The sequence below is a fragment of the Rissa tridactyla genome, chromosome 15 (assembly GCF_028500815.1).
Source record: "Rissa tridactyla isolate bRisTri1 chromosome 15, bRisTri1.patW.cur.20221130, whole genome shotgun sequence".
Classification (NCBI taxonomy): Eukaryota; Metazoa; Chordata; class Aves; order Charadriiformes; family Laridae; genus Rissa; species Rissa tridactyla.
Genome location: NC_071480.1, coordinates 8,585,827 through 8,598,164, shown reverse-complemented (window position 1 = coordinate 8,598,164; position 12,338 = coordinate 8,585,827). Strand labels below are relative to the sequence as shown.

Sequence of the window (12,338 nt, the reverse complement as noted above, 5' to 3'; positions counted from 1 at the left end):
TCGCCGCTCCAAGAAGGTGCTTGCTATGTGCACTGAAATACAAAACCAGACCTGGATCTCCTAAAAAGCCACAGAATGAGGTTTAAGAAGCGCGCAATGGAATATTTTAACCTGGAGTACTGCATGTGCAGCTGTCTTGATATGCCAGAACTGACAATATTAATAAAAATAAAGATTAAACATGGAAAAGACCATCTCCAATGTTGTATCAAAACACCTCTGACCTGCAGCACCAAAGAAACACCCCAAATCTATATTTATACTGTTTCAAAAACTGTATTTATTTGCTTAGCCCACAATGCCTCAAGAAGAAGAGGAGGGGAGTCCAGCGTGTGCAAATTACCAGGCACCGGGAATGTTTGCAGAACTGTTAATCTATTAAGAAAGAGAGGATGGCAGGATAATCCTGCCTCTTCTGCGATGTCCTAGCAGCCCCGGTCCCAGGGGACCTGCGAGGCAGGGGGCTGGACGGGACCCAGCTCACTGCGGTATCCCACCGCGGCAGAGGGAACACCGACACTGCTGCCATTGTCACTGCCAGACTGCAAGCCACCCACGAGCGGGACCCAGGCAAGCTTTTGAGGATTGCTGGCCCGTCGAGGGCTGCAAAACCCGGTGTGGGAAGACCAGACCCCGCCAGCGAGCAGCTCAAAACACAAACAGCCGGGAGCCCAGGGGCGAGGTGCCAGCCGTGGCAGATGCCAACCAGCTCCCACCACAGGAATGTGCTCACCGAGGCACCGAAATCAAAAAACATTAGGGGAAAGAACTTCCTTTTATTCAACATTTTTGCCTGGAGAAATGGAGCTGAGAAGCAGACACCTTTTCCCCAGCAGCACTGCCCTGCTTCCACCCCACCACGGGACCAAAAATAACCCAGCATCCCCCTAACCTCTGCTGCAGGCACTGGGCTGGCAGGGAGCCCTTGGGGTAGGGACACCTTCCCAGCTTGCACCAGCGTCGTGGCAGCTACACCACGGCATCTTCACGAGGAAGCTACGGGTGTTACCTGTGTCCACAGCCACAGCACACACATCCCTGCAGGGAGAGAATGTCCCTGTCCCCCAAAATCTGCAGTCCCAGCCAGCAAAGAGATAAAGGGTAGAAGAAAGGGAAATTTATCTTCAGGGGAAGAAAGACAAGAAGATGGTTTGAGGTCTGGGCAGTTTAACCTCTGAAAAGGGTCTTGTTCCAGAAATATACATGGCTGGGATGTATTTATGGATGGAGTTTGCAAGGCCCTCACCAGCTTTTTGCTCCAGTCTGACCCACACTGGCAGAAACCCTCTGTAGAAGCGGTAAGCTGGTATTTTTTGCAAGGGGATGGGAAGACCAAGTACAAGACATCAGTTACACTCAGGGAGAGAGCACAGATAGCTGCCTAGCTTCAGTGTCCAGCAGATACAGGCTGAATTTTAAATCTTGCCCATCAGTTGCTCTGGTATAGCTGGTATGTAACTGCAGGAATTGTTCATCGAATGACTACAAGTAAGACTAATGTGGTTGAACCTGCTCAGAGAAAAAAGAAAGTCAATCAGTGGACAGAAGATGATGCTTTAGGGGTTAATTTTTTTCTTTTCCAACCAGTCACCCAGTTCCCTGTCTGAGCTTTACGAGCAGCACACGCGTAAGGAGCACTCTCAGTCCTGATCAACCTGAAGACACAAAGGGTGAAAACACAGACGGTTCTTCTGCCCATCTCCTCTTTTGCTGTCTCAAAGTTCCTGACCAAGACACTCAAAGAGATCAAAGCACGTGCATGACCATTGCGGTGCCTAATGCATCAGGCAGAGGCAAAAATACCATTGTTTTGATCAAAGAGTTTTAAATCCTACAGTAACTACAGTAGAGAGTCCTACAGGAGGTCCCTCCAGCAGGAGCCTGGAGCTCCTTCGGTCTGAGCATCTCTCCGAAGATGCGGCAGGAGAAGCACTCGGCGCTGAGGTGAGTGGCGAGGTGTTGCACCTTGGGGCTGACAAACACTGGAAGCCTGACATGGCCCAGTTTGCACTGAAGTCCTACATGACATCATTTGGCCAACCCCACCTGCCCCGCAGGCTCACCAGAACCTACATTCACACCCCAGAAGCCCTTTTTCTCCCCCAAATTAGTCATGCAATGGAAACACCGTTCAGACCGACAGCTGCTGACCAGAGTGCGGGCTGCCAGGCGGTTTGCATAACACCGTCCGGAGCATGCTCGGCGGTGCTGGCTAATTCCTCATCGCAACAATGGAAAAACCCAGAAATCTCGGTGAATAAGCCAGTCTGTGTCCTAAGTCAGCCCTTGGATTTCCTCCCTTTCTTGAGCCTGTCTCGCCTCTGCAAAAGCTCCGCTGGGGCTCCGCAGCCAGCCTCAGGAGCAGAAATCTCAACAAGCTCACAGTTATGTGCTCGGCTCTCAGCTGTTTGCTGCAGCCAGGAACTGGCTGGAAATCAGTTCAAAATGTTCCACTTCCAAACCCCACCCCACAACCCCTGGATCTCTCTCTTCACAGAAGAAGGCGCTGGGGCTTTTAACTGCTTTGCTTTCTCTACTGGGAGAGCAAAGGACATCCCCTGTGTTAACTCACCTCTGCCACTGCTACCCCAAGATGGGAGACAAGGCAAGCCTTAGTCCCAGCTCCAGCAGGGATTTCCGTGCTCCGCTACCTCACCATCCCAGGCCCTTCCCTATCCCCAGCTTCATCTTGAGAGCCACAGGCATTGCCATCCACCTCATCTGAGCCGAGCACGCAGCAGGGCACCACTGCCCAGCATTTCATACCCACCACCCATGCCCCAGCGCTCCCCTGCAGGCTCTGCCACTGCCCCATCCCTTGCCAGAAGGCAGCAGCCACTGCTTCACAGTGCCACGTGCTGAGAAAAACCCCTCGCATAGTTCTCCTGACCACGACCAGCTCTGGATGCATCAAGCTCCGCTGCTTGTTGAAAAGACACAGCAGAAATTCAGATTGTCTTTGCTCTCCCTTTCTGGGCCAGCTCCTAGGTGCAGCCTAGATCTGGAAGTCCTCAACCAAAACTTTGCCTTGCAAGAGCAACTACGGCGCCGTTGGCCATTGGCATGACCCTGTATCGCTCCCACCTCCTCCCATCCCTGCTCAGACAAACTCCTTTGAAATAGCAAGACAAGACCCCCCCCCGAAACCTTCGTATGTGATAACAGGACAAGGTGCTTCTCCCCAAACCAGCTGAGGCTAAATACAGCCCAGGGGGCTGCTGCAAGCTTTGGCACGAGGTGGCTGCAGAGCAGAGCAGAGCTCCCTGCTATGCCCTTCAACTGAAGCAGTTTGTTCTTCCCCCCCAGTGATGAACCCGGGCCCCGCTCAGCGCAGCAGGGACCAGCGAGGTTCCCCACAGAGCAGCTCTGCGTTTGTTCTGCCTGACCATTTGCTTCCCTGGTGCAGAGAGGAAAACTACCTCTGCACAGCTGCCTCGGCAGCGGGACCGGGCAGGACCATGGACACTCCTCTGCCTGGTGCCAAGGGGTTAAGCTCACAGTAAGTTCCCAAAGTCAGTTGCTTCCAACTGGCTGCTGCCTGCGGTTTGTGGGAAGGGATTTTGCTTTTTAATAACATTATAAATAGGGCTGTGTTCAGCATGCTGCAAACCCAGTTACTCTCTCTCTCCCACCCATCTCTCTTCTCCTCCTCCTCCTGCTTCTCTTCCCACCACACTAATTCCAGATCTGACCATGAATCGGTCAGGCTTATTCCTCGGTGTCCTCAGCCTACTGGTGTGTCTTGCCTCCATTGTGCAGGCATGTCCCCCGAGCTGCCACTGTCACGGTGGAGACCTGCAGCATGTCATCTGCGACAACGTGGGGTTGAAGAAGATCCCCAAGGTGCCTGAGCAAACGCGGCTTCTCAACCTGCAGAAGAACAACTTCCCCGTCCTGCCGACCAACGGCTTCCGCGACTTGAAAAAGCTGGTGTCCCTGCACCTCCAGAGCTCAAGGATCAAGGAGATCTCAACCGGAGCCTTCCGGGGGCTCAAGAGCCTGGTCTACCTCTATCTCACTGACAACCAGATCAGTGTCATAAAGCCAGGAGCCTTCGATGACCTGTCTGATCTCACCTACCTGTACCTGGACAAGAACAAGATCCCAGACCTGCCCAAAGGGCTCCTCTCTCCTCTTGTCAACCTCTTCATCCTGCACTTAGGCAGCAATAAAATCCGGGAGCTGAAACCAGGGGTCTTCAATGGGGCTAAAGACCTGCGCTGGCTCTTCCTCTCTGACAACTCCCTCACCAACCTCCTGCCTGGGGCCCTGGAGGACGTAGAAAACCTCGCTGTCCTCCACCTGGACAAGAACCAGCTGAGCAGCTATCCCGTGAATGCAATGAGTAAGCTGAGAGTGCTGGAGGAACTGAAGCTCTCTCATAACCCAATTGAGGTCATCCCTGACAACGCTTTCCAGTCCTTCGGGCGATACCTGCAGACCCTCCACCTGGACAACATGAAGCTGAAGAAGGTGAGTCCTTTCTCTTTCCATGTGTTCCAGAGGAGAAACACAGTTTGATTTTCTTTTCCTTTACAAAGCCCTTGGTTTGCTGTCCCTCCCTTGCAGAGGAGAAGGAAGATGCAGGTCTGCAGGTAGCGAGGCACTGGCCAGCTGATAACATCCCTGACACGGCCCAAACGAGGGATGAGAGAGAGTACTCCACCCTTCCGTTGAGTTATTTCACGCAAAACCAAATTATCTGGAGCTGACCGAACTCCCTGGAAAGGCAGAGCATTCCCTCCCAAGCTGGAGGTGACACCAGTCATTGAGAAAGGCACTTGGGGTGCTCCAGGACAATTCGGAACCTTCCATCATCCCAGGCACAAGGTGTGGAATGAGAGGCCAGCGTCTGCCTCGTACTCGAGGAACTGAAGCGCAGTGCCACCTTGCAGAGCTGAACTGCTCTGCCTCCTTCGTCCAGCCTGGGTACCTGTTGTAGGTTGGGAGGGGGAGCCTTCTCATGAGGGTCTATGAATAGCAGCGGTTTCTTACCCACGCCGGGCAGACAGGTAGGCGTAGGGACCCTCACCTTCACCTCCCCCCACGCCTTCCAACTTTACACGTCATAAAGAAAGGTTTGTTTATTGATGTTCTCCCAAAAGGAACTCTTGCAGCATCTTACAAAGGGGCCCTGTTCCCACTGGAGAGGAGGAGGGACATTCAGGTATCCCGAGCGGCAAAACAACCCCCTCCTCCTGTGAGGAAGCATGATCATAGGCAGGAGCATCACGCTCAGGGAATCACTTGCATTAGGACCTCTGCAATGCCAGGCAGTGCAAGAACAGAAAGAAGCACAGTACAAGAGCAGCAGCACCCTGCTGTCCTAGGTGCACAACACGAGGCTGGAAAGCAAAGGTGCTGCAGGTGGACCAGAGCAGTTCTCCCTGAGACGATGCTTTGCCAGGAAGCCCAAAGACAAAGGACATTCAGGTAAGGTGGGCTAGGACCTCACGGCAAAGCAACACCCACCACATGTGGGAAGATGTGATGAAAAAGAGAATTTCTTAGTGACAAAGAGCAAATCAGAGGGCTTCACAGGGAGGAGGAGCAGGTCACCTGAAAGCTGCCAGGAATAGAGCACACCAGAGTTTTCAAGGGGATACAGCATCCCAAAATGCTCAAAAACTGGAATTACAGCTTGCCCAGGTGGAGAACAACACTACCTAAAACAACTCAGTAGCATTTAGTCAGTATTTGAGCCCTTGTCCACTCTCAGCACTAACCTCTCCAGGATGGGAGTAAGCAAACTCAGCCTTTGAAAACAATCTACTGACCTCGCTAGGCAAGACCTTAGACATGCTGTCACAGCACCTCTGTAGACTCAGTTTTAAGGCACTTTCATCACACACAAGCCAAAAATTACAGCTTAAATGTTGTACCAGCTGTAGAGATGCTACAGTCCCAAGTTACGCGCTGAAGAAATTAGACTAACCCATGATGCTGGGGGGCTCCATGGAATTAAGTGTCCTTGGATTGGCCAAAAAGCAAAGGTTAACAATTCTATCCAGCAAAAAAGACTTTCTTTTTTTCCGTGACCACCCATGGACAGGATCTTTAAGGGCTCTTCTGCAGTCAGATGCCTCCTTTCCTCCCCAACAGCCCAGTAAGACACCAGTTTACAGGATCTGCGCTAACAGGGGTGGCTTCTGCAGTTTTAGGGCTTGTGTTCTTTTTCAGGAAAACAAAGCTCCCATCCCAGCTCAGAATTTTCTCTTCAAATCCTCAAAGGCCTCATATCCAAATGGCCCACATGTGAACTTTTGCACTGTTAGGAGACATTTAATCATAGAGGCCTCACGACCTCGGAAATCACTACCAAATGCTTTAAATGTCGCTGGCATCTTGACTGCAGCTCATTCTCCTTCACAAAAATACTGTCTTTAGCTGTTCCCTGCACGGATGCAAGATTTTTCCAGCTGATCAAGTGCAAAACCCCGGCACACGAAGCTCTCTCAGCCTATACTGCAGTTGCGCAGGAGGAGGAGAGCCCTCGGGCTGCTCTGCAGCTCCAGCTCAGAGCTCCCCTTCCCCACCAGCATCATGGACCCCCACCAGTCACCCACAGGGCTGTGTCGCATGGGCCAGGACATACCGCGTACATCAACAAGTAACCAGGCAAAGCAGATCCTGTAATCTGCTTTACATACACCCCTCTCTGCATATTTATTGCAAAATAAATTACAGCAGCAATCCTCCATCTAAATAAGGGGAAAAACACCGATTTCTTTACAAACGCATGCTCTGGCAGGCAGCACAGCAGCTGTTACCAGCAGATGCGAACTCTTCTCATGGGGCCAGGAGAGGAATGAGCAGCTGAGACAGTACACCACTGTCCAAACCAGAACGTGGCCAGGCTACCGCCCCGCTGCGTGGCGTGCCAGCATCTCTGAGCAGCTCCACTATCAGCACTGTAAAACCTACCAAGGTCAGCTTGGTTTTGGACCGCAGAGGCCAGCACCGCTGAGTGTCCAACAGCTACAGTACTCTGGGAGTCTCTTAGCTAAGCTCTAATCCTATCCAATGTTGCTTAATTTGGAAGATGACAAAAGTTCACAGCTTAAAATAGCGCATTTCCTTTGTCAAGCTTTTCAGCTTAGAGAGCGTGAACACACCCTGATGGTCCCGTCTGAAGTGAAAGCTTCTCCCGTTCAGAAATGGGTGTACAGGTCCTTGACTGGGGGGGTTCTGGTAGACCTAGCGAGTCTCCTCTCCACCCTTTAGAGAGACCTTTCCCCTGCTTTGAGAAGGGGGAGAAATGGTTTGTCATAGCCAAGAGCAGCTTTGTGCTTTGTCAATGATCCCCTCTCCAATTCATCACCACCAAGAAAGTTTGCGTTGAGGGGTTTGCTTTCAAGAAGAAGCTTTCCTACCTGAGTAACCACGGGCAGAGATGAGACCTCAATGAAGAGAGGAGGGGGCTGCAGAGCTGGGTCTACAGCCTCTCTCCTCTCTTTGGCAGCTTTTTTAAGGGAGGCCCTCCCTTAAAGCCTGCTCGTTAATTGAGAAGAGACAAATCTTGCTGCATCCCTTGCAAGCAACCCACTGGAAATGAGGAGAAAAAAAAAAAAAACAGAGGAGGCTGAGATGCTGGAAACCTGCCTCTATTTCTACACTGCTCAGATGCCAAGTGTAACTTTCCACTCGGAGCCCCCGGGCACTGCCAAAGTCTACAGCCCCTTCAGACGCCACAAACACTCCCTCCTTCAGCCGTTCCAGGACAGGCAAGGCAACAGCCGCTGGAAGGATTTCCAGCCTTGGAAAGGAATACACCCAGAAAATATCTTCATTTAGAATGGAGAAGCATGGCTCAAAAATAAAGGGGGTTGCCAGACTTGACTTTATTTAGGGATGAGGCTGCAAAGACAATCCCCCATGGATTTGGGATGTATCTCTTTTCAGGCAGGAAATGCCATCACCCATGATGAACCTACCAGCCTGATGCCTCTCTTAGGTGCCCAGGGCTTCCAGCAAGCCAGGACCCCCATCCACTGCTCCTTCTCTTGCTCCCTCTATGCTTACACCACTTAAAGTGTCAAACAGAGGCGCTCAGGTTTTCAGCTCCCCTTCCCTAACTCGGTGTTCCTACCATAAACCTTTGTCCTTCAGTTTGCAGACAACGCGTTTGCCGGTGTGACTGCGCTGAAGACCGCTCACCTGGAGAACAACCGGCTCACCCAGCTGCCCCGCAACTTCCCCTTTGACAAAATGGAGACGCTGACGCTCTCCCGAAACGCCTGGCACTGCAACTGCCAGCTAGCACATCTGCGCAAGTATGGCACCAGGCTCCCCCTCTCTCCCCGCATTCCCTGGGGTCTCCTTGGGGGTCCCCCGAGGGAGGGTCCCCCCCCCAAGCTGTGCCACCCTCCCAAGCTGTGCCAGGCAAGAGGAGGCTGCTGAAGGCTGCACAGGTGCTCAGCAGCTCTCTCCCCAGCCTGCCCTCTCCCTTCATGGTATGAGTGTTGTCCGTGATGGTTTGTACCTCTTGTAAACTCCTGGTCTTCCTTCTCCCTGTGTCCCAGGTGGCTGAAGGGCAATCGCACCCGCACTGAGGAGACCTGCTCCACACCCGCGCAGTATCGGGGACAGTCCATCAGGGACACCCCGGCCCTCCGCACCTGCAAGCTCCCCACCAAGAGGTCCAAGAAGGGAAGCCGCCATTAAACACGTAAGATGGTTCGCTTTTCTTCAGACCTAAAGCAAACCCCCTGATGCCACCAAAGGTACAGGGACTTTACCTCTGACTTTAATGACACTAGGGTTTGGTTCAAAACATCTCATCCATTCACCCACCGATGCCCCCTCCTCAGAGCTGCTCCATCTCCCGGCAGTACTGGGCTCTATGGCCTCCCAGAGCCCAAAATCTGCCTGGAGCAACAGGGATGGAGTCAATCCCGTAAAACAAACACAGGGCTAAAGACAGGCCTGAGGCAGCAAGTAAGGGTGAAATCTGTAATGAAGTGCCAAAAGAAGGGTGGATTTAGCCCACTCCTACCCTGAGCTGGGATCACGCACGCTTTACTTTTCTAAGCAATTGGAGATGCTCAGCCTTTTGCCCTAGTAAAGGTCCTCCGAGTCTGGTTTGAAATCCAGGGCAGGACGTTGCTGGGTAATCTGGCCCCAGGCTGCCCAGCCCGTATGAAAATAGCTGTCTTCCATAAGGAGCAGTTCTCGGTCCAGCACCTGCCTTTCAGCAACTGCAATTCCCATCCAAGACACTCAGGTATTTAAAAACAAAGGCTGATGCCTTCAAATGAGTGTCCCAGCAGAGGAAGGTTCGAGACAGCAAATATTCTTTGAATAAAGCATTCTGGGCCAGAAGGTGATTCAGAGACAGGGCTGACTTCCCCTTCAGCAATGAGCTTGCTGACATCTACCAACCCAAACACCAACTGTGAAAACCTATCACACAAACACCTTCCACAACTGGAAACTACCAAGAGTACTAAATTCAGTGCAAAGAGTAGCAAAAAAACCACAACTGTCATCACTCCATCCCAAGTGTTTTACTTTTCCCCATCCCAGGAATAGGTCTGGAGCTTGTATGGATTCCAAAGGACTTTGGATGAGCCTGCAAGTTTGTAAGCTCTTGGGAAAGGGACCTTTGCTCATTTGTTAAATAAAGTGCAGTGACCCTGCACTGCACTGTACGAACAAGGGTTGTCACTGTGCCCTTTCATAACAGAAAGGACGAGGCAGAAGCCCGAAGCCCAGATGTGGCCATTTGGTCCCCAGTTCACTAAGGATATGCATAACAGGATGGAGAAAGTAAATTTATGACCAAAATGTCAGGGATGATGCCAGCTGCTCTGCGCCTTCCTAAAGTGGTTATTTCTCTTGCAGTGCCAGAGGTTTTATGGATTAGAGATGGAAATACCAGTCGTTCCATATAGGGCGGGTAAAGTTCCGCTCTAGGATGGAAAAACTTCAGTTTTCTAAACCACAATACTTAAATATACTTTATTTACAGGTCTGGCCCTTTTTAACCTTCTTCTCTCCCTGCCTGAACTCAATTTCAGTTCACTCCTCCATGACGAGAGTAAGAAAACCATGACAATAATACCTGGTTTTTCTCTAGCACTTTTCATCCAGCTCTCTCAAACAGGTTTACAGGTGTTAATGAAATAGAAAACTACTTATTCCAGTCTTGCAGAAGACAAAGCTCGGTACCTTCAGGTATTAGAGCCAAAACGCAGGCACACAAACCCACTCCAGTGTGGTGAAAATGATTTCAAGGAATATGAAGTACCTCTGATTTCATCGTGCACCCCTCGGAGCCAAGCAGCTTTCTCAGATGTCAGCTATGGGGGGGGCTGTATTTCAGGGACGACCAGTGACTTGGGTCACTGACCACATTTCGGATGAAAAGCTGCTTGGCAGTTTCTAAAAATCTACCTGCCCTGGATTTCCAGAACTGGGGCACCAGAATAATTCACTGCTCTTGAAAATTTCACTCTTGAGTTTCTTCCTTTACGAAGAACGTGCTCACTGCCCATCAACGCTTTGGGGAAGATACTCAAGAGTCACATAGCGAGTTGGCAGAAGAGGTCAGAGACAGGACTAACCCATGTCCTCTACTGTGGGAACTCGTAACGGCTCCTTGACTCCTAACTCTTCGCTTTCAAGCGTGGACTTCATTCACTCATTGTAAAAATAAACAGACAAATGCTAGAAGTTTACTGATCTGCTTGAAAAATCCCCTTAAAACACGTGGCCTTCTCTCTTTTTTTCCCCTAGCAGGCCCTGGTACGGCCTGTCCTGGTGACTGGTCACTTCAACCATCAGAAAACTACTGACTTCTGAATCCTTCCTTAAGCTTCTCCTATCTGTCAGGAAACATTTCTGATATATACGAACACCTCCAGCCTCCTCCGAATCCCCGCTTCTCTGCTGATCGCAGGATGGAATCCACCTTTTCAATCTTTTCCGACATCTATATATTTTAAAAGAGGCATTTTTAAAAACTAAACTATGCATGACCATACTAAGACAAGCTAACCTAGATCCTGCCGGTAAAACACAGTCATCTTTTCCCAGAGGCAACATAACCCACGTCCCCGGTCAACCAGTTGGTCAGTGTCTCTCCCCTTCCAGTGGAGCGGAAGCAAGAGGGAAGGTAGGATCATCCCTCCCCCAGCTGTTTGATCAGGAAAATTGGTCTCAACCCATGCAAAGAGACTCCTCTGCCTTCCCACGGAGGGGATCCCTGCAGGCCAGGGCTGAGGGGAATAGGTGAAGCAATGACCAAGAAGCGGTGGCCCTGAGACCGAGCTGCCCTTTCACGCCAAAAGGCAGCAATCTCTCTAAGTTGGCCAGAAATCCTTTAAGTTGAAGCAGTACTGGGAAACCCCAGAACTGGAGCCATCTGAAGACTGGATTCCCTCCCACACTGTGGGGTCTACCAAGATGCATGTACGTTGTAGAGGAGGTGTGCTCTGTGCAGCCTGGCTTGGGCATCCCTCCTCTCCTCTCTGCCCATACTCCAGAAGATCTAGCAGGACACCAGGATGATTGTGGTTTATTGTCATGGCTAGTACAATACCACAGTTGCAACTTAACTGTGTTTTTTAATCCTAAAGAGTTATATAAATATATGTATATTTATTCCTCTGTAACTGAGTGTAAATGACCTTTAAGAGGATGAAAACTCCTCTGTCTCCTATATAGAAATCAAATTGTATATTTTCTTATGTACATCTTCTGTATAAAGCTCTTGCTGCAAAGATGAATTCAACAAGTCTCCCTGTGTCTGTCTGAGGGCTGGGGGATCAGAAGTAACACGAGATCAGTGGTACAAATATAGACTTAATCCTCTTTATCCTATGGGCAGAGCAACTGTCTGGGAAGGTTTTGTTATTTCTCTCTCTACAAAGCAGGAACATGTGACACCTAATGAGTCCTGGGCACTTGCAGTAGTGTCTGAAAATATTTTGTGAGGCCAAATTCAAGTCTACTATAAAAATAGGTAGCTGTCACCTGACAGAGTTGGGGCAATGGCACCAGGGCTGTCCCTGCTGTTTTCAGCTCGGCATTAAGAGCATCTCATCCAGGAAAAAACCCTGGCCGCCTCTGAGATGGCTCCAGGACAGATGCCCTGGACTCCCCTGGTCCATGGCAGAGAACACAGTTGTCCCTGTAAAACCCTGGTGCTGGTGCAGTCCGGGTCTGCCAACAATAACACGCCTAATCTGACTCCCTGCCCCGCGTATTTACCCATTGCAACAGTCTGCTTCTTCAGCATTTGCAAGCAGCATGGCACCAAAGTTATTTCCGTTGAAGTAAAACAAAACCTGCTTACAAAACATGTCACCTGAAGTGCCACTGACCCCCTCGCTAGT

General features: G+C 50.7%; 2 protein-coding genes across 3 annotated transcripts in view; one reads left to right on the top strand and one right to left on the bottom strand.

Annotated features, from left to right (window-relative positions):
- Nucleotides 1-12,338, bottom strand: part of ACSF2 (acyl-CoA synthetase family member 2) — a 38,186-nt gene that overhangs the window by 8,977 nt on the left and 16,871 nt on the right. The window lies entirely within an intron of this gene.
- On the top strand, nucleotides 3,687-11,211 carry CHAD (chondroadherin). Of its 2 annotated transcripts, none has more exons than XM_054221495.1 (4): nucleotides 3,687-4,473; nucleotides 8,110-8,273; nucleotides 8,523-8,668; nucleotides 10,741-11,211. In XM_054221495.1, exons 1-3 carry the CDS (start codon nucleotides 3,694-3,696, stop codon nucleotides 8,662-8,664), a joined length of 1,086 nt encoding a protein of 361 aa, XP_054077470.1. In that variant the 5' UTR covers nucleotides 3,687-3,693; the 3' UTR covers nucleotides 8,665-8,668; nucleotides 10,741-11,211. The 2 variants fall into 2 exon arrangements, with proteins under 2 accessions (XP_054077470.1, XP_054077468.1); XM_054221493.1 differs by having other exon boundaries at nucleotides 10,738-11,211.